Genomic DNA, 20,610 nt, shown 5'->3' on the forward strand with positions numbered 1-20,610 from the left:
TGCTGACAATGGTAAAAATTATTTTATTTTAAATAGAAAACATCCAACATTTTCTATAACTCCTTTATTACAAAATTCACAACTTTAACATGATGGTTTAACAATGTAGTTTTGATTTTTTATATTTTTAAATTCTTTTTTTTTCCTTTTCTTGGGGCCACCAGAAAAAAAACACTTGTGCAAAACAATGCCAGTCTTCCTTTTTAAGCAGTAGAAGCATAGTCAAGCTTGCTTAAGAAATGAGAGCAAAATCCTGAAACTACAAGTCTCCCCAAACCAAGCTATGTTTTTCATACATATGTGCACAGCTTTAGCAAATTAAAGCAACAGTTGAGAAAAGCTTTCATTGTTTGTCCCTCAAAGCACAACCCAAAGGACTTCACAGAAAGACACACCCTTTCAGCTGGCGAATTAATGTTCCTAAAAGAGCTGTAGATCACCCCTTTTTACAAAGTCTTTCCTGTAAACTCAAAAAAATCACTGAAAATACATTTAAATATACTTAATGAAGAGCTGAAAACTATGGCAAACAGAAATGCCATTGTTTTGCACTGTATGTCATTCAGGAGTAAATCTCTTTACAAACAGACGTGAGTAATGAATGCTCTTTACAAACAGAGCAGGACAGTAAAATTCACATTGGTTTTTTTAGAGTTCATTGAGGTGTCCCAAAAGTCTCCAAAAAAGGGGTCAGCTCCCAGCTATTACAAGAAGGAATGAATTAAGAAACATTTAAAACACCATAAGAGCAGCAATAAAAAAAAAACTTTTTAAATATGAAAAATGTAATCTATGGCAGTACATTAAAAAAAAGCTATGAGGTGATATTGTCATTGTCACTGGACCTCAGTGCTCACCAGGACTGAGCCTGCTCCACTGATACGGCACTAGTAGTAAAAACCACGTTTCCATTGGAAAAAAAAAATCTGTAAACAATTGCATGAGTAATAAGCAAGTTCCTGCATGCAGTGAAATACTGCCAGAATCCTTGTTTTCCGTTAGTGTCTGCAATAAATACCCTGTTACCACGGACAGACCACATCAGAATACTTGCATATAGAGTGACAATATTTTCTGGTCCAGTTCTGCAGTGCATCTTTTTTCCCCCTCAGAAAAGTGGCTGATCCACAGGCACGCTCTTCTCAAAAGGCAGGGCTTTGGGTCATATTACTCTTAGGAACACCTGTGTACAGACCTACCTGCCTGCCTTTCAGCAGAATGGTAAAAGGTTTACATCTTACGGAAAAAAACAAAAACAAAAAACGATGCTTTATGTTCAAGTTTTCAGACAACCAGTTGCACCGGACAACTAATGCATCCAAAACAAAAAAATGCCAGCAAGAGTCGGGAAAAAAAATCTTTGAATGTTTTTTTTTTCTATTCAAAATATATTAAAAAGTAAATAAAGTTTTTCCAAACAGGCACCCAGAACAAGACAAGTGCTAAAATACATTTAACAGATTACAGGGCTGTCACAGTAGACACAAAAGGATGGACACGAATACTGCTGATCATCGTGATATTTCTCTTTTAAGCCTCATTATGCCAGATTACATGATCGTTATACTGCAATATACGTTAACTAATCTGACAAAGAAATGTACATAAAAAATCAGAAGCAAAAGGTTATAATTCCCAAATGGTTTAGTGTAGTGATATTCAAATGGACCACAAACTCTTACTTGTATTTTAAAAGATCTCTAGAATGGATCGCCGCCTTCTAATTTAGCTCCACAGCCCAACACTGGTTTGATTACTTGGTACCCAGTGCCTGTTTGGAATCTATTTTTCTTTTTCATTTCAATTTTGAACAAGATTTTCTTTTGCTGCCCCCGCCCCACCCCACCCCGGACCACCCCTCACAGCCCCAGTCCGCTTCAGTCCGTAAAGAGCTCCGGCTTCAGAGTTTCTGCCTTTTGTTGTGTCTGGGGGCTCCCAAAGCAGCGCCGCTGTCGGGCTCAGGGCTCCGGTCGCTCGAGGGGGCCTCAAGGCCGTTCTCCCCGTTCCGCTCCTCGACGGAGGGCGGCTGGCTGCCGGCCTTGTCACCCATATCCACATCCCTCTCTAGCCTCTGCTGGATCTCCCTCAGCTTGGCCATCGCCTTGTCGATGGTGACTATACTGACCAGGTTAAAGTCATGCATGCTGACGAGGTGCAGGAGAAAGTTCCGGCACAAGTTCTTCTCGGTGATCTGCATCCCACACTTCTCAACAAACAGCATGCAGGCTTGATTCATCTGATTGTCTGCAATGAACCTGGAAGGGCAGAGAAACAAAGAGGCCATGAATTGCCACCGGGGGCCCCAGAGGAGCTGTTGGCCTCATGGGACCGAAAGGTCACCAGGACAGTCCTTGCGATTAAAAAACACCCACTGGAAAAGATCAAGACACCGAAGAAGAGCGAAACATTCAGCACATCTAGCTCGTGTGGTTGCTAGTGGATAAATGATCCTAGGATCTCGCCCAGCTGTTTCTTGAAAGAAGCTGGGGCCTCATCTTCGACTATGAGGCTCGGTAGTTTGTTTCAAACCCCTACAACATTTTGTGAAATGACGTTTCTCCTGATTTGAGTTCTAATCCATCCAGGTGGGGCTGCACATTGGTAGTGGGGGAGGGGATCCCCATTACCTGTAAAGCACTTTGAGTGGAGTGTCCAGAAAAGCGCTATATAAGTGTAAGAAATTATTAATGGTTCTCCCGATTTTACCTAACGGTCCCTCAAAACCCCTGGCTTCGTAATGCTTTCTCCAAAGAATTCAAGCGTCAGAGGTAATAATCCTGGTTTTAAACCTACCCATGCTTCATCACATGAAGGTTCCAGAGTTTCATGACTTCTTTTTCTCCTTCATTCACATCTGTAAACTCCTCTATTTGCTGTGGAAGAGGGGACAAAATAGGAATAAGGAAACCGAATCCATTTTTCACACGAACGGCAGACAAAATAAGCTCTGCCAACAGAACCGAGGACACGCAGTGACGGCCTGTATCCGAGACAAGGCAAGCCTGACTACGTGTAACAAGCGCTGCGAGTTAAGTGCTAGCTGTGACGTGCAAGGTAAGTGTATTAAACTGTACAATCTAGAAGAGTGACAGCTGAGCTGTAACACATTGGGCATTAAACTGAAAAAAGGATCTCAGTTTGTGTGCTCCGGTCCGAAGGGCCCTGATGCCCGTGGGCCTTGCGTGCCCTCGGTGCCGGCGCAGGTGACCCAGGCGGCGCTCGACCGCGGCGCCCAGCCCCACCGTGATGGTCTTCTCCCGCAGCCACTCGGGGTCCTTCTCGTCCTCGCTGTCCACGTCCATCTCCTGCGGCCGCAGCGGCAGGCAGCTGTCGCTGTGGAAGTACAGCCGGTTGTGGCCGCTGATGTAGGTGCGCTGCTGCTCCAGCTCGCCGTCCTCCGACTCCAGGAACTCCGACAGGCTGGGCTTTGTGCGCTTCGGCCTGCGATTCGGGGGAAACGGTACGGATCACAGCCGGAACAGAGAAAGCACTTTTCTGCGGAACTCGCGACAAGTCTACTAGACCACCAAAGTAGTGCATAAACCTACCTACACAACAGCACATGAAATCAAGTATTTAAGAAAACGGTTCTTCAATGCACAACCAATTTATGTAGAATTAGTGGAAGATTTAATGACACACCCAAAAAAAAACTCTCACTCCCTGCCCTTAACCTCGGGATTCACATCCAACGACAAAAATACCCTACAATACTAAAATACCATACCATACAAAACTGACTGCCTAATTTAAGTGTCTTTCAGAGCAGAGCAGGGCTACACTGTGCTGAAGGCCTGTACCACCACTGGCACTGGAGCTGCGGACAGATCGCGGTAATTAGTCGGTTAGGAGGCTGGAGACCGCATGACTGCGCGGCGGACACGCGTGGCTGGAGGCGCGGTCACCGACCCACCTGCAGACGAGGATGTGGGTGACGGGGGTCCTCTTCACCGGCCCGTTCCGGCTGAAGGCGAACCCCGGCTGGCTGTGGATATCCTGCGGGTTTCCCACGTAGGATCCATCGTAGCACTCGTTGATAGACACGTCTATCCTAGCACCTTTGGGGTGAGGCTGTGGAAGGAAGGAAGGACCGGTGACTGACAAACAGGCCTCGCGCAGAAGCAGGAGCCCTGATGTGTAAAAGCAAGCACCACTGAGACAGAGTGCAAACACATCTAACAAAACTAGGAGCGCAAAGTTAACCACACAGAGCGCCATAGCTGCGACCCCTGTTACAGCCACGGGACTGCTGAGGGAAAACAGGCGTTTGGTTACTTTTGAGAGTTCTCAATGCACAGAGGCTCTGCATGTAGACTTGTAACTGCTCCTGGGAACAGAGTGAGATGCCAGCTCACTGAGTGCAGAAACCACTGTACTGTCAGTGGCAGCAGGTCCACTCTACAGCAGGGACTACCAGTCTTTGTCCTGATCCCCAGCAGAACCTAACGTCTACTGGTCTTCATTTCAGCCAGACTCTTGAGTGCCTCAGAGCTAATGACTGATTAATACCTTTTTTATTTTCCCCACTCACAAAAAGCTGCCGTTTTCAAAATGAATAGGCAAATTTAAAATCTCTTGCAAATCAGCTATGGGACAGAGAACAAAAAATATTGTTTAATTACTGAAGTATTAATGAAAACTGAAGTACAATTAACCAAGAGCTCAGCTGGAACTAAAACCAGCTGGTGACCGAGGTCACAAGGGACTCGGATTGCACTATCCTGCCCTGCCTGACAGGCTAAGGAGAAGAAAAGGTCCCCACCAGGGGGCGCAGTGCTCTGGAACAGACAAAACAACAGCAAGCAAGGAGGATCCAAGACCACAGCTCAGCAAATACTTCCCTACAAAACCTTCTTTCTAAAAAAAAAAATGTACAAATACACCGAGATGCAATACAGTACCACCCTTTTAAAAATATATATATTTTTCTCACTGCCCAAACCCTTACAATAGTTACCCGTTTTTCTTTATAGGAGTAGCTTGTAAGAGTTCATTATTTACAACCAATATATTGGCGCTTAAACGTTTGAGAGCCCCTGTATAAAGCCTATTATACAGGAACTTATTACCTGTTACGAATAATACCTCCCTCGTTTCCCGTACATGGCAATTGTTGGCGACTTATTATTGCTTAAGCTTTTTCAATAATAGAGTGGCTTAATCACTACCCGCTACTCCAAACCACTGGAAGTCCGACTACAAAGACGGGCTGGCTGAGACAGCAGAGTGGGAGAGGAACAGCCCTGGGACAAACGGGCACCGCCGCGAGCTGCTTGCCGAACTGGCACGCCCAGAGGAACGGCTCACAGAGCCCGGCCCGGGGCAGACAGGCCTGCGGAGGCACCAGCAGCTCTCACCACGTAGTTGAAGATGAAGCGGCTGTGGGAGAGCTTGAGGTGTTTGAGAAGGCTGTAGAGCCTGCGGCAGTTCAGCGTGCACCAGGGGCAGTGCAGGTCATCGCGGGCCTCCGTCTGCTGTCTGGTGTTGTTGTTGTAAAGGAACTGCGATGGATGCGAGATAGAGTCGTCACAAATCATGTATAAGCAGTTATACACTACATAAACCCACTGAACAGATTTACTGCAACTTGGATGTTTACACACAGCTGGTTTACCCACTGTTTGCATCTGATGAATGTGTCCTTCCAAATTTCCAAAAAACATCCCCCGCACACAGACAATTCTAAGATCTGGTTTAGCCAATAAGTTGTCTTTAACTGATAATTAATGGATTGACAGTGATATCTGCTATACAACATGCACATAAGTGGAAGGAAATGCTGCAGAAGCAGGAGCTTCAGCGAGGGGCCTTCAACCAGGTGAACAAAGGTGTAGTAGCAGGTAACAGGCCAAAGTCTAACTCAGGACAGCTTTCTGTTATTACCAAGAATAATTTGTTTGACTGCTCCGCAGATGGTTACATGGTCCGACACACTGCAGCACACTGGACTAAACTCCACACACTCCTCCAGCATTAACAAAAAATGAATTCAAAGGTTATCAGGGCAATGATCAGAAAGCAGCACCTCACCTGGTAAAATATTCGTAGTTTCTGACGAGGCTCATATGTAATCTGCTCTCTTCTTGCCTGCAGTTCCGTATTAATGGAATCTTTAACAGCTGCAAAAAGACATGATTCACCTTTTGAACCACCGGTCTAAAACGGGGCATCGAGACCCATCCCAGCTCCAGTTGCGCCGGGCCAGGTGTGGGCTGCCCCAGGGGACCCCAAACACTCCTCGGGCCGGGAGCGAGCACACCTGCCCACTGCGTCACCCCAGACGAAAGGCTTGAAACGTACTTGAGTTATGCAATCATTTCACATCCACAGGGCACGGCTGGCCCTTGCCAGGCGCTCTTTGTGCACGACTGCCTGAAGCAGTCCCGGGACGGCGCGGCGCACGGCCTTACCTACTGTCTGAGCTGGCTTCAGGGAGCTGGGCCTGCTCTCCACGGCGGTGGTGTCCGAGTTGCGGGTGGCCAGGGGTTTGGCGACGGGGGCGGTGGATTTGTCATTAGTGTCCCCTGTCCAGCGCAGCGTGAACTGGAGCGTGGGTCCCTGAGAGAACGTCTCGAACGGTGGCAGCCTCTGAAAGCGGCAGCACGTGAACAATCCCGTCACCGTCTGCGAGCCCAGAGGAGCAAGAATCCACCGCTCGCGCCATGCTCATGTGCAAGCTCACCCCGAACCAGGCCCACTGGCAATTTCTAATCTTAGGGACAAGCCCTTTAAAAGTTAATTTGAAACTGCCAAAACCCAGCCTTTTAAACTTTTATCACCCCTTTGTCCGACACTGCTTTATAAAATCGGGATATACTCAAGAACACTAGTAGAAATCTCAAATCTACAGAGATCGAGGCAATCTATTTTCAAACTTTCACTGGAATATCAGATCAGAAGGCCAAGTTCTATCCTTCATGGGGTCTAGTTTGTAGTACACCTCAGCTCTGAGCTCCTCACTCTAATTAACATGCTTCACTGGGTTAATTTAACACCTACCAGCAGGATCAGAAACAAGCGCACTGTCCTAGAACCTCCCAATAGCGCGTACTGGTCCACTCTTGTATTCCCCAGACTGTCACTTGGGAACACTTCATAAGACCGCAATCAACAGTAAAATGACCTTAGACCTCCGGGGGTACGGTCACTGTCTGGCAGATACCTTCCCATCCAGGATGGTCTCCCATGTTGCTCTCTTCTTGCTGACTGGACATTCTTCCATCTCCTGCATTGACACTTCATATTCTCCGTCCAGCAGCTGCAGGCGCCTACGGAAACACCCAGAGCTCATTCACAGAACAGGCCGTTAAAAAACATGCAGACGAATTACACCCGACTTGACTTCACAACAGCAAACAGCACACTCTGTCTGCGGTCCCTGACTCTTCAGTGCGTGGAAGCCTGAGGCTTCTGCATGGAAACACACAGAAAAAACTAGGTATATTGCCTCCAAAGTGAAACTCCTCTAAAAATAATAATTACAGGAACAATTCAGCAATATACACAGCAGTGTCTCAGCTGTCATATTCCCCCCACGTGTTGTCACGACACTTTCACACTGATGACAAATCTATCCTTCTCCTGCTGCATCACAACTCCACTAAAAAAGGCAGAGCTTTTAGCATCAATTGCCTGGTCATTACTGTTAGTCCAGCAAAAGGTCACATGCTTCTAACACAAGGACCCCACCTCTGTGGTTTTGAGCAACTCTGATAAAATCCATTTCCTGTATTTCTGAAATAGCCGCTACATCAACTCTGAGCTCCACAAGGGGCCTTAAGAAAGTGGCACAGACAGGAATCGTGCTCTGGAGAATATTGTGGCACTTGTTTAGATAATCACCGGCAAGAGTCACAGGTTTGTAAAAGAAAAGATGCATCTCTAACCACCATAATGGAAAACAATCCACTTATACAAAGCGTACAAATGTAAATTTGTAATTGTATTAAAAAGCAGCAATTCCTTAAGAGTTAATGGATGGAAATGAGGATGTTCTACTGCCTACAGGGCACTGCAACCTGACTGCCAGGTTAAAAAAGCATGATTTTCTAACAGGAAGGACTTGCTCATAGAATATGTAATAAAACAAAGTTTAGAAGAAGCAACGGCCTTTCTCCGATTATGCTGGTGGAGATCCTGCCACCTTGATTACCTGTTCTTATCGAACACCGTCATCTGTGCCACAAAAGTCGTTTCCCCGTCCTCACGGTGGGAAGAGGTCCTCTTCTTCCTGGCTGGAAGTTCTTCTATAACATCTAGAAGAGTCCAGCAGATAAATATAGTTACTTACTGTTGTGAGACAGACTCCCGAAGAACTAACCGCAGCTACAAGAGACACGTCCACCTATCGTAATTCCCACAGGAAATAAGTTCCAGAACAGGGAATGCGGCAAGCATGAGGCAAGCCCGCCCTTTTCTTCCTCCTCAAGCTGCCTCGTAAACCCCAACACCGCAGCTGTGTTTCCAATTAACTCTCGAGGCAGACCGGCGGACCTCTCCCGGAGACCAGCACTTGCCAATGTTCTCGTTGGCCTCCCCGTTGACCTCCCTGCGCCCCGGCCGGGTGACCCTGAAGAGCAGGGAGTAGGACTTGACCATGTGGCTGTTGCTGGGCTCAAACTCGTTGCTGGACACGGCCAGAGAGGGGAAGCTGCCGGGCTTCGTCTGGCCAACTCCGCCACCGCCGCCGCCCCCGTTGCTGCTGCTGTCGGGGTTCAGAGGCACTTGCTTTTTACCCGTCGGCACCTGCTTCACTGGGCAACTAACATCCTGGAAACAGAAAAGACGTGTTCAGCCTCCCTTTCGCAGCGCCTCAATTAACAATCGGGCTCCAGACTGCTGGCCCAGTTTTCAATGTAGGAAAACCGTGGAAAAACAGAGACCCGTTTGCTTTGCTACGGACTTGCCGTTTGCACAGTCTGCCTACAGATAAAATAAGGACCAGCACCACTTTTCAGTGAGGTTAACAGCCTGTTCCCGATTGCACACATGCACATTCACAGATAGGAACATAATAACATAAAGAACGTTACGAAGGAGAGGAGGCCATTCAACCCATCACGCTCGAGCTCTTAGTAGCTTGAGGTTCCAAGAATGTCATCAGAGCCTGTTCCTGGAAGAGCCTAGTAGTAAATCAGAACCACATTTAATTTGCTTGTCAGCAGATGATGCCGACAGGGAGGAAAAATAGGTTAAAACAAGTGATTTACGCAACACATGCAAAGTAGTTCTGGCGTCTGTAGAAGTCAGAATTTTGTTCTGCCTTGATCCTGAACGACTGCGGTCTGGGGTCCTCGTCCTCAAGCGAAGGTGAGGTTTTCCGACAGTGCACAGTGCAGCACGTCACACACTGCCTGTGCGTGTACCAATATTCACTCCGTTCTTTGAAGTTTGTTTTAATTCTGTCTGCTGGTATCAAGCCCTAAAGCATCCAACCAGGGATGGGCGATGCACCCAAAAAGATGCATAAGTACAAATGAAATGCAATATACACACATATGATGATCCTGTAATAAATGCTGTAATTCTCCTTCAGTGTCAAACAGTCCAGTCAGGAGCTGATGGTAGCAGTGAATTAGGGTTGTATTATAAAAGGACACAAAGAGGGGCAGTTACACCATTCCAAAGGAAAGGCTGGGATGGGGTGACAAAAGGATGGGAAATTCCTCTGTTGTAAACTATCCTAGCTTCCAGATAAATATTTTATAAAGGCCGATCTCATAGTTAGAAAACAGTTCTAGCACAGTGGAAGCTGAGAGTTTATAGTCTTGTCACAATTTACTGGAGTGTATCAAGTAATTATCTGTCATTATCTGTCAAATCTGTCATTATCAGATTTAAGAAAAGAAAGGAAAATATCAAATAATCCACATTTTAAAAGATGTTTCAATGTCAAATACACAACATGTCCCCATCAACCTAGTAGTCAAGACAAATATGATATCATATCACCCGGCCCTTTCTTGTAAATTACTAAGCAAAAAGATAATTTGTTCAATTAAAATAAGTCTGATCCTTGAACACTGAAGGGTTTTTATGTTTTTGCTTCAAACCATCTTGTATATCACGTACGCAATTGATCCCTACGAAATTTTTCCAAGTTAATCTTGGCAGTTTAATCGTGGCTGCCTACAGAGCAGCAAGGAGAAGCCACTTTTACCAGTTATTTTAGGAAAACAAGAACATAATGATCCCAACATCCATAACAGACCAAGAAGTGCTGCAGAGAGAAGTCAACACCTGTATTCTGTCAATCTACATTACTAATTTATAATTTTTAGACCAATATTACTTATTGGTCTACTACTAACCACATTACTATGTACTTGTTAGGACATTTCTAGCATGAAAGGGAGTAAAATACATATTAAAGTCTGGCAGCGGCTCAAACGCATGTTTTTCGATGAGGGGATTTCATTAACATTTCACCAGCATGAGTGAGTCGCCCCTCTGCCAGACAGCCCTGCCTCAGCGCTGGCCGAACGAAGCGGAGGTGTTGCTCAGTGAGGGGGACCCGTCCAGCCTAGCTGCCCGCACAAAACCTACGGCCGTTCGGTGACACCGCCATGACTCACTACGCGAAAGTCATCTGGCTGTAGGAGAAACCCCCGCAGCTGAGCAGAGGCGCAGGCCAGAACAGCAGAAAGCACACGAGGAATCAGAGGAAACAAGTCACGTTCAAGGGAGTCAAGCTGTTTCATCACAACTGCTTAAACACCAACATAAAAGAAAGCATTCTGAAACAGAAAATGCTTGGGTCCAGATTTCTCTTGGTTATCCTGCAGCTGAACACAGACTTTTTCCAAAAGAGAGAAAAGGTGATAATTAGTAATTGCAACAAAACAATTACGTGAGAGCACTGTTACAGCTGTTGAGCACGTAGCGTCAGCTAACATCGTATGATTAACGCTTACCTTTCGCTTTTTATGGCAGACTTTAACGAGTAGCACCTCTAAAGACACAGAATTTTGTTCGTTCTCAGAGTTCTGTGATGGCTTTTCTGGAAAAAAAAATACCATTAAATTTAGATTTTCGTCGTCAGACTGCTTTTTCTTAAAAACAGATCTGCATTAACAGGAGGGCTGGCATGAAGACGATAAAAAATAGTCAAAAGTTTTGATTTGCAGTCCACATCAGTGAATCTTGGAGCACAGAATTTCAGTTAGAGCCAAACATCTTTCTGAACAGTATAATGCACCAAGCAGAAGTATGTTAGTATTACAGCATCAACAGGAAGGTTAAGCAGCGGCACTGACAAAAAGTGCCATCTATAACAGACTTTTTAAAGTACTTGTGAAAGCATTATTCCACGTTGTTTAATAAACTTTTAAATACAACTGCTAGAAATTAAAACAGAGCAGTTAACATCTGAATCAGGTTAAAAAGCTTCTACTACTTTGTTTTCAGCACATGAGGGACAGAAACACATAAGGCAGAAATATGACTGCATCTTCCTTAATGTAGCAGTGCACACTCTAGTATGTCCTGAAACTGGGATACTGAGCCAAACCACTCTAGGCTAAAGCTTTAGATATGGCATTGCAGATCTCACAATATATAACTTTTCCCTCACAGTATACAACTTTCAATAGATTAACAGCATTACTAGAGTGTCAATAACCTGGCAGTAACTGATCTCTGCTAATGATTAAAAGCACATTAAGAGTAGTCACTCTTCTCACCTTCAAATGCTCACTGACGAAAAACTGAATGCTAAGATCCAAGGTGACATTGAATAAATTTGTGATGAACAGACTTTCTAAATACAAGGTAAAATATGCATATCCTGATTCTTCACTGCTGAGAAGTCAAAGTTTACAAACCTCTGCTTGTAATATTATGCCACCTGATCACAATATGATTAAATGAGGACACAAGTTACACTTAACCTTATCTTAAATGAGTCATTTAAATAAATCCCTGTTGATATAAATAAGTTAACTGCAAAACATTTATTCACAGCTTTATTCCCTCCTTTTCAACACAAAAGTAAAAAATTAGACCGTAAAAGGCTACAGTAAAAGAAATGTTGACTCCTGCACAGGGCTATGGATAGCGAAGTTGAGGCAGCCCCTAACGCTGTACACAATGCCAGCCTTTTAAAATGATTGTGAGATGAATTCAGTAATTTGGCAGGTGAAGGACAATACTTCAGATTCAATCCTCATCAGCTTCATGAACTAAGGGTTTTAGCGAATTTAACTTGAATATTATTATAAGTATTATCAAGAAAAGAAGGATGCACTGCATTTTATTAGAGTCGAGGCGATTTTAAATCTCAGCGTAAGTGGGCACACTGCTCAGAGGACACATTCCAAGGTGACTGAGGAAACACACTGTTGAAGACTCAGGCAGGTGTAATACTTCTTACTCCCTGTACAGAAGCAGAACGTTAACCAAAACACATTCGCCTGACAGCAAGGCATCTGTGACCTTCAGCTACCAAGTCCAGGCAGAAGCCAGGACCTGGAGTACAATACAGCTCGGCACGGAAGCCGGACTGAAGCAGGTTAACAAAAACACAGCCGTTAAAACGATATCACAACAGCAGGCTCTCACCCCCCACCCCACCACGACACAGACTAGCCAATTGCTGCTCAGAGCTTGACAACATTTAATGGGAGTAATCCTTTTTGAAGTCAATAAAACAAAAACGTACCATTTTTATGGAAGAAACCAGTAAATGTGAGCTGCAGGTGTGAAGCCAAGCTGTAGAAAGAAAAGTAAAACCAGATGATGACAAGTAGCACTTGTGACATTAAAAAACTGTTTCCACTTTAATTGTACTTTGTTTTAAATTTTAATATAACCATGGGGCCAGGGGTATACTGCCACTTCAGTCAAGAATCATAAACCCCCAAATACTCAAAACAATTAGGATGGCAGAGAACATGATGTCTCATATCGCGGCGAAGGACAGAATAGATGTTTTCGATACGAAGTGAAAAGATACCTGTGAGATTCCTGTTCTCCCTTCATTTTTTCCACTTTGATCAGCATGTCATCCACTTTGAAAGACCTCCTGAGAAAAGAGGACAATGGTTTAACAGTTAATACTTGGAAATACTAGAAATATGCAACACTGTGTACCAGGCCTGTGAGGGAAAAGACTAACAGAGAAAAACTGTCAAGGTACACGAGCACATTTTTACTGAAAAGATGCGACTGCAATAGCCATGTAATCCTTACTTCAGATGAAGGTGGCAAGATCTTTATCCCTGAGACAACACTGAATAACACAGCCCAAGTGTAACGAAATCAAAAGAAGATCACTACAAAGCAGATCTCCACATGCCTTGCAATGAGACCGAGTTGTAAAAATGCTTTATAGATTAAGAAAAAAACATTTCATTATATTTTTTTTTTCCCATAATATTTCGCACTCAGTAACCACCTCTCAAGTATGTGGGAGGACAACAGTCACCAAGTGATTAAGATTCCATCTTACTTTAACACAATGTACCCTCTTACTACCACACAATCTTCGTTAAAGCCCACAGACAGTTTTTGTCATCAAGATACACATTGCTCACTGCAGTCCATCACCTCCAATGAACTTGCACAGGAGTACAGCACAGCAGTTGTGTAAAAAGAGCCCACAAGCAGGTTTGATCATTTAAATAAGTCTCTTTTCCTAGGAATTACAAAAAAAGCTCTAGACATTTAGTGCTCTACGTGTTTCAGGCTATCTGACAGGAAAATAAGTACACCAGTAAAAACAGCTAAATAACTTTTTGAATGGCTTTTTAAAGAAACCTGTTTAAAACATGTACAGGAAACGACAGTGTTATCAGTCTAATGAACAGGTTCTTGTCCAATAATTATTCAATTTAAAGAAAATACAGAAGTATTCTTATGACGGACAGAACAAGCATGAAAAGAAGCCCATGATCTCAACTGGGCAGACTGCTGTTCTCTGGGAACTGACCCCAGCCAACCTGACTCAATAATATTGATCAGCATTCACACTGCGCAAGACTTCAGAGGGGAAAGTAAGGTCTTCTACATAACGCAGAATCTCCCAATGAGCTGTAGCACAAACCACCAGCTAGCACCAATACTCTCGTACAGCTTTAACCAGCACGATTTAATCAAGCTTTCACGGAATCTCCGAGAACAGGTTGTTCCTCCTGAACAGAAATCCACAGAATAAACCGCGACTTTTCCCCGAACTGGGCAAGCCAATAACACGCAGGGCCAGGGCAACGAAGAAACAAACTCTTCTATCTAGAAAAGCATGGATTTGTGCAAACAGGTTCTGACCGACTGAAAACTACTAAGTCTCAAGAAAACAATCTCCCTAACAATGCCACATGCCAAAAGGTGCTCCGCATAAGGAATGGTTAAGAGAAAGGTTCCTTCTGGAATAGAGCATACAATAACACACCCAATACAGTTAATGTACTGGTTTAGAATAATGGCTCCAATTACTTAGGTGCTCTGAAGTCTTGGGTAGCTCTGTGAACACACCTCTCCTCCACCTTAAAGTTTGGTCAAACTATCCCCAGATAAGACTATAAAAGAGTTAATGCATTTGATGATACTGTGCTGCCTATTAACACAGGGGGTGCTGTTAATAACAGAGGGGTCTGCCTTGGACTTTCAAAACCCTGACGAAGATACAGGAAGTGCTGAAGAAGACAAGACCCTTTCTCGGCCTTCAGCACTGGCCTGAGAAAGGGTAACCCTCAACTCGCCGGCCCACAGGAATCTTTCAGGAACGAGCTGGAGTGGTCTTATTAAATAATGCTTATGGCTAGAAACAGGCTGCACACCCTTCACTGCTGTCTTGTTTCATCAACAGAGGCAACTGTGAAGCATCCGCACTGAGATATACTCCATTTTAATACTTAAAATAACCTATTTAAATACAAAGCAAGAATCCATCTGGTTTCAATTTTTTAAACCTGTCACTTAAAGCCTATATAGAAAGTTTAAATACTTTTTTTTTTAGGTAAGAGCCAATATTAAATGTGTAATATTAACAATTACTAAGCAAAACCGCACAAAGATTTCAGACTGTAAACCTTACTGTCGGCACCGTTTCCCCATAGAGAACAAACTACCTCTTATATGAATAACTTCCAGGGCAGATGTCTGGATAATTACAGGAGACCCTAGAGCAAATACTACCTTAGGTTTCTGTAATATAATCCCTTACTTTAATCCAATAATCCCTCCCGACAATCACTTAAACAATCATCCAAATTACACATTTAATACAAGATTGTTAAATGCTCAAAGCATTTCTAGCGTAAATCACATGCATGGTTTAAAGTGAACAAAACGCGTTTTGGAGGTTTTTTTAGTAAAAAAAAGCTGAATGACTAGCACATTATGCAATCAAAACAACTACAACTGTGTTTGTATATAGCAAAGAGTGAAGCACTAAAATACCTGAGAGCAGTGCTCAACATACACTTATGTTCCACTACAATACTGTTTAAGCTCTTGCTTACCACCCTGGAGACAATAACAGTACTAATGAACTCTCTTCAGTAACGCCAAGTGTAAGATCTCCTTGTTTTGACACTGAACATACCAAGACACAAACACCCAACATCTTCATTCTTCACCCCCTAACACTGCCATTCTTGCTGTACCTCCAGGTTAACCTATAAAAGCACAGCAGTTAACCTCAGCCTTTCTGCAGCTGGTGCAAAACCTCACACATCAAGGCACAATTCTCAGAAATACATTTAAATAAGCAAAAACTTCAGCGTTTTATTTTTTTCGGCACACTTATACGGCTTCTAAACCGACACCTCGATACGAATACTGTTAACTGCGGCCCATCTGTCAAAGCCCAAATCTGAACAAGCTCTAGACAGCAGAGGGGCAAGACCACCTGTGGCTGCTGTCTCCCGCTGCCCAGCCCCTCCCTCGACAGACGTCAGCCTCCCAGCTCCTCAGACACTGAAGCGATTTACCCCATCCTGCTCTGAACCCACGTGGAGGAGACGCGAAGCGTGAAGCTCTGCGCCCAGATCACTTCCCCGCACAGCACAGCTCTCGTCACCTCTGTCCCAGGGAGACTCAAAAGACACGAGCTTCCTGGTCTCTTTAAAATCACACGCCGTGGGAATCTCTCGAGCCTCCGCCGGAGGAGGTCAAGTTATCTTCCGACCTAAACAACTTCCGATCGATGACTTGAAAACGTGACCAGCCTATGAAGAAAGGGTTGCAATACCATCGGTTCAACTGGCCTTTTCTTCTACTGCTCAAGGGTTCAACAGCAGCAGCACGTCTGGTTCATCTCTTATGACAACCCACCAAAAAGGGCTCCTGGAACCCCAAGCGCCATTATCCCATTCCCTGGCCCTCCTACTCCTGCCACCACAGGGGGCTTCCTTTCATCCGCACCGTTTACAGGGCACTGCAGAGGAGGAGGCACTTCAAGCCTCTCACAACATATGGAAGCACTACTGAGCGCTGTGAGCTAGCAGGGCTGCACCATAAAGCCCAGAAGACAGAGAACTGCACCGGGGCCACTTCGGCGCAGTTCTGGAAAATAAAATCTACAGGAATAAACCTGGAAAATACTGTTTTGGAAACATCCTGGTGCACAGTAATTGTATTAATTTATGAGCTTCCGTGTTAGACAGAATAAGGAAGATTCAATTCATATCTTCTCATACAAATTCACAGGTTCTAATATCTGTCATTTGGTAACTGTGTTTTATTTTAACCTACAAGAGGAGAAAATTCACCTACGTCTTAAAGATTAAACTGCAAAACTAAAGCATTCACGCAAGCAAGGGTCGGGTTGTGAAAGAGGTTTTTGTGCTTTTTTTTTCAAAAACAGAATCTCACATAACGCTTATTACTTTAGTAACAGCTTTTTATTTGGCTTAAAGGACAGCTTCAAGAACTAAAGGAAGTTCTGCTGAACATTTAAATTGAGACACGATGTCGAGTTGCAGTGTTTTCCAGCTCACAGTACAGACCCACTGCTTTTCTGGGTCTGGCCTTATTCTACAAAACAGCAGGGCTGGAGAATAAACAGCTCTAAACGGGTTTCTGGTCAAGTCATGTCATCACAGAGAAAAGGCTGTAAATTTCAGATACCAATCCTTAAAGCACACAAGAAAGGTTACAAAAGAGGAGCCATTGACCCATCCAGCCTTCGCTTGGCAGTTAGTAGCCAACTGATCCCACAATCTCAGCTGTTTCATGAAGGAAGCCGGGCTGTCAGCCTCAACACCATGAATGACTGCTCAACGCTTCGATAGTTGAGCTGTTGCTTAATTCCCGAGATTTTCCTACAACCAAACTGCCCTTTCTAGATGGAAACAAGACAGACTACCTATATAGAGCACACACAAATGTACATCCTACAAGAGAGGCGTAGCTAGCGACAGGCAAAGGCAGATAACACAGGCTGGAGAGGCACTAGACAAGCCGTGGAAACTCTCTTTTCCGCTTAGTGGGTCACGGCGCGCAGACAGACCCGGTTTCCAGTCACAAACGGACCAGGAGGCGTCTCTGAAAAGCCTGCATTTACCTTCTGGCGTTTGTTCTGGAGTTCCGGTGGGACATGTAGGTGAGGGTCCTGTGCAGGAATATGGGCTGAAAAATAAAACGACCTCCGTGAGGGAAAACGCAGGAGCGCGAGACACCAAGCACTGCTCTCCCTGCAGCCCGAGCAGACCGGGGCTTGAGACGGCGAGCGCCTGGCCGTGGCCTTAACAAGTTACAGCAAACACTCCTTCTTCAGAACCCCCCACCAGACTTACCGCAATGAGGTTCCTCGTGCGAAGGAACCGGTATATCTGAGTCGGCTCTGTCAAGAAGAGGAAAATAAAGGTATGAGGAGGAATTCAGCATCCCTAACAAAGAGCACGACACCCGTTTGTCCAAACTTGTCTAAAGCGAGTCCACGCCTCACCCATGTCCAACGGGCTATATGATGAGCTGTGAACAAGCAGTCTAGATGCAGAGTCCCTACGGATCTGTGTATTAAATAGTTCACTGGACAGTGGAGACCTCATGCCCACAAGGAACACCCCTTGTGCGCTTCTGCTAATGTTTAAGTGCAATGTAATAAACCAGGTCTGCCTAAGCTCATGAAGCTATGGTTTAATTTAATCTTAAGACTATGCAAAGCGACCCAGTCAGAAGAGACTGCGTTTTCCTGTCCCGGTCAGGTTTCAACAAAACAGACTGGGCATCAAGGGGACACTTCCCTAGTCTGAAGCAGAATTCAAAGAAAACGCTTATAAAGCAAAATACCACCTGCAAGGCTCGCCAAACCCGTTTTGCTTATATTAAGGCACATCATATTCCCCACTTGTGAAAACACATTTTTTGGTGCATCAACCGGCAAATGTGAACGACCGTTTCTCCGTCTCTCCCCAGCGATCACCAGGGGATATGACGTGTGTCTCTACTTTCTGATGTGTTGGAGACGTACAAGACGTATCACGGGGATTCTTATAATGTATGCTTTTCTGTCAACCGAGAAAAAAAAAACTACTTTCATGAGCTCATTTCCAGATTTTCGGGGACCGCGGTGTTTCCAGTTAAGCGAAACACGCAGCAGAACAAACGCGCTTTAACACAAACAAAAAGTTTATTAAAGCACAGCGATCAGATTTCCTGCGCATTGCATCCGGGCAGGTTCACAGAGAAAGGAAGTGTACCGTTCAGCACCAAACCCAAATCCGGCAGTTCTACAGCTGGCAGAGCAGAACGAACCGGGCTCAATTAGCAACCGCCCGTGGGCAACATTTTCGTTAAAACAGCGCTGCTCGACGTCAACTACAACACAAGGTCGTTAACCAGCTAGATCCCCCAAATCTCACCCATTCCCCTATTTGACGAAAACAGCGGTTTGAACCCGACTCCCTTTAAAGGCACGACATCAACACGTGTATAAACTCCACTAACATTTCTACATTTTTACCAAAAGGTCAAAATAATATTTACAGACCTAGATCGGTTTCTGCCTTTTAAAATACTTTCCCCCCCGAAGCCCAGCGGCGATACCGAGCTGTAGCCCGTGAAGTTCACTATCTCACGTTTTTCAGCTCCTCACGCTGGCCGGGAACATGGAGGGACCTGCCTACAGCAGTCCTCCACCAGCGGTTTCAGCCGACAGGCGTTCACGACCCACGCTGTCAGGTACGACCCGACCTTACCCACCCCGGACACCAGGTCACCTCCTGCCATCCGAGGCAGCTGACCGCCGATACCCAGTCGCGCACAAACACACACACAAAATAAAACACGTCGAACGGAGATTTACACGCAGAAACAAACGAGAAAAGCAGGGCGCAGGTAACTGGGGGCTCCTCATGGCACATGTGCTCGCCGTTTTCTAAAGAAATAAACATTTTCACAGCAAAGCGTCAAGCGAGCGAGCAAGCAGAACACCCCCCCCCTCCCCCGAATCCGCGATATTTACACGAAAGCACGGTAAAATGCCGGCCAGCGAGAGACCCCAGCTGCCGGCCCACACGTGTGCGCTCCTCCCCGCCCAGCGAACCCCTCTCCCGGGCCGGGAGCCGCGGCCGCGCCGAGCCCCGGGCCACTCACTCTCGAAGGCCTGCAGGAACAGCTCATGGTCGGCTTGCAGCTGGTCTATTTTCGGCCTCTTCACCGCGGCCATCGCGGCGGAGGGAGGGTAGACTCCGCCGTTCGCCTTGCCGCCGGTACCGGAGCCCAGACCGGGAGCCGAGCCCGAACCCGAGCCCGAACCGCCGCCTGCAGAGCTGTGCTTCTGCGGAGCCATTCGACCGCAAGGGGGGAAGGGGGAGGGTAAAAAAAAAAACCAAAACAAACACTAACAGCAAAAAATGTAAAGATTCAAATCGGGGGTTCAAAACAAAGGACACGGAGACCTGTTTTATTTTTCTTGACCAGAATCAGAAATCGGCGTACTAACATTCGAGTTTTAAATGTTAACCATTAAACGCACAGGCAGGTCACCCAAATCTACTATATATATAGACGAATCTATAATATGGGATAAAAAATAAAAAAAACACGAGTTTCAGCTTCCTCTTCGGAACCACCAACTAAGTGCGGTATCTCTGTAGCAGCTCGGGAGAAGCCATGAAGAATTATTACGGGCGGTTTTAAATGGTTAATTTCAAATTCCCTCCCTGCGGCTCCTTCAGTTTTCCTCTTTCTCCCCACTTTTCGTCCTCGGCGTCTTCCAGTTAACCTTGAGAAACGAAGCGGTACGACGCAGGGGAGAATACTGCGGAGGTAAAATAAATACACATAAACGATGGCACCCCCCGAAAAAACAGACAAAACTCCGCTCAACTCCCCTCGCTCGCGAGGCTCAGCCTAACCCGCTGGCCGCCGCCCGCCCACCTCCGGCTCCCCGCCACAGCCAATGGGAGAAGGAGAACTCCCAGCCTGGGCCGCGAGGGGGGTGGGAGAGACGCGTCGTGATTGGCCGAACGCCCCGCCAGTCGCGTCCCTGGGTCCGGGAGGACGAGTTCGGTGGAGGAGGCAGTTTGCCGCTCGCGCTCCTTTCCTCTTTGAAACGATTTTGCGGGAAATCGCGCTGCTCCGGCGCGGTGCATCATGGGCGCTGCAGTCATTCGAGTGCGCGCCGCCGACCCGCCGGGTGCACGGGAGCTCGCTTCAGGGTAGTCT

The 20,610-nt window shown here is 45.7% G+C and overlaps 1 protein-coding gene across 1 annotated transcript; it reads right to left on the reverse strand.

Annotated features, from left to right (window-relative positions):
* Positions 1-3: 3 nt before the first annotated feature.
* On the reverse strand, positions 4-20,315 carry suz12b (SUZ12 polycomb repressive complex 2 subunit b). The gene is made up of 16 exons (XM_088600162.1): positions 19,537-20,315; positions 17,736-17,782; positions 17,504-17,568; positions 12,953-13,021; positions 12,659-12,708; positions 10,914-10,999; positions 8,517-8,769; positions 8,153-8,255; positions 7,163-7,268; positions 6,411-6,588; positions 6,031-6,119; positions 5,358-5,501; positions 3,914-4,071; positions 3,243-3,441; positions 2,794-2,873; positions 4-2,255 (listed from the first exon to the last, which is right to left on the reverse strand). The coding sequence occupies exons 1-16, from the start codon at positions 19,730-19,732 to the stop codon at positions 1,901-1,903; spliced, it is 2,178 nt and encodes a 725-aa protein (XP_088456288.1). The 5' UTR covers positions 19,733-20,315; the 3' UTR covers positions 4-1,900.
* Positions 20,316-20,610: the final 295 nt, after the last annotated feature.

This window comes from Lepisosteus platostomus, chromosome 11 (genome assembly GCF_059453375.1).
Source record: "Lepisosteus platostomus isolate fLepPlt1 chromosome 11, fLepPlt1.hap1, whole genome shotgun sequence".
Lineage (NCBI taxonomy): Eukaryota > Metazoa > Chordata > Actinopteri > Semionotiformes > Lepisosteidae > Lepisosteus > Lepisosteus platostomus.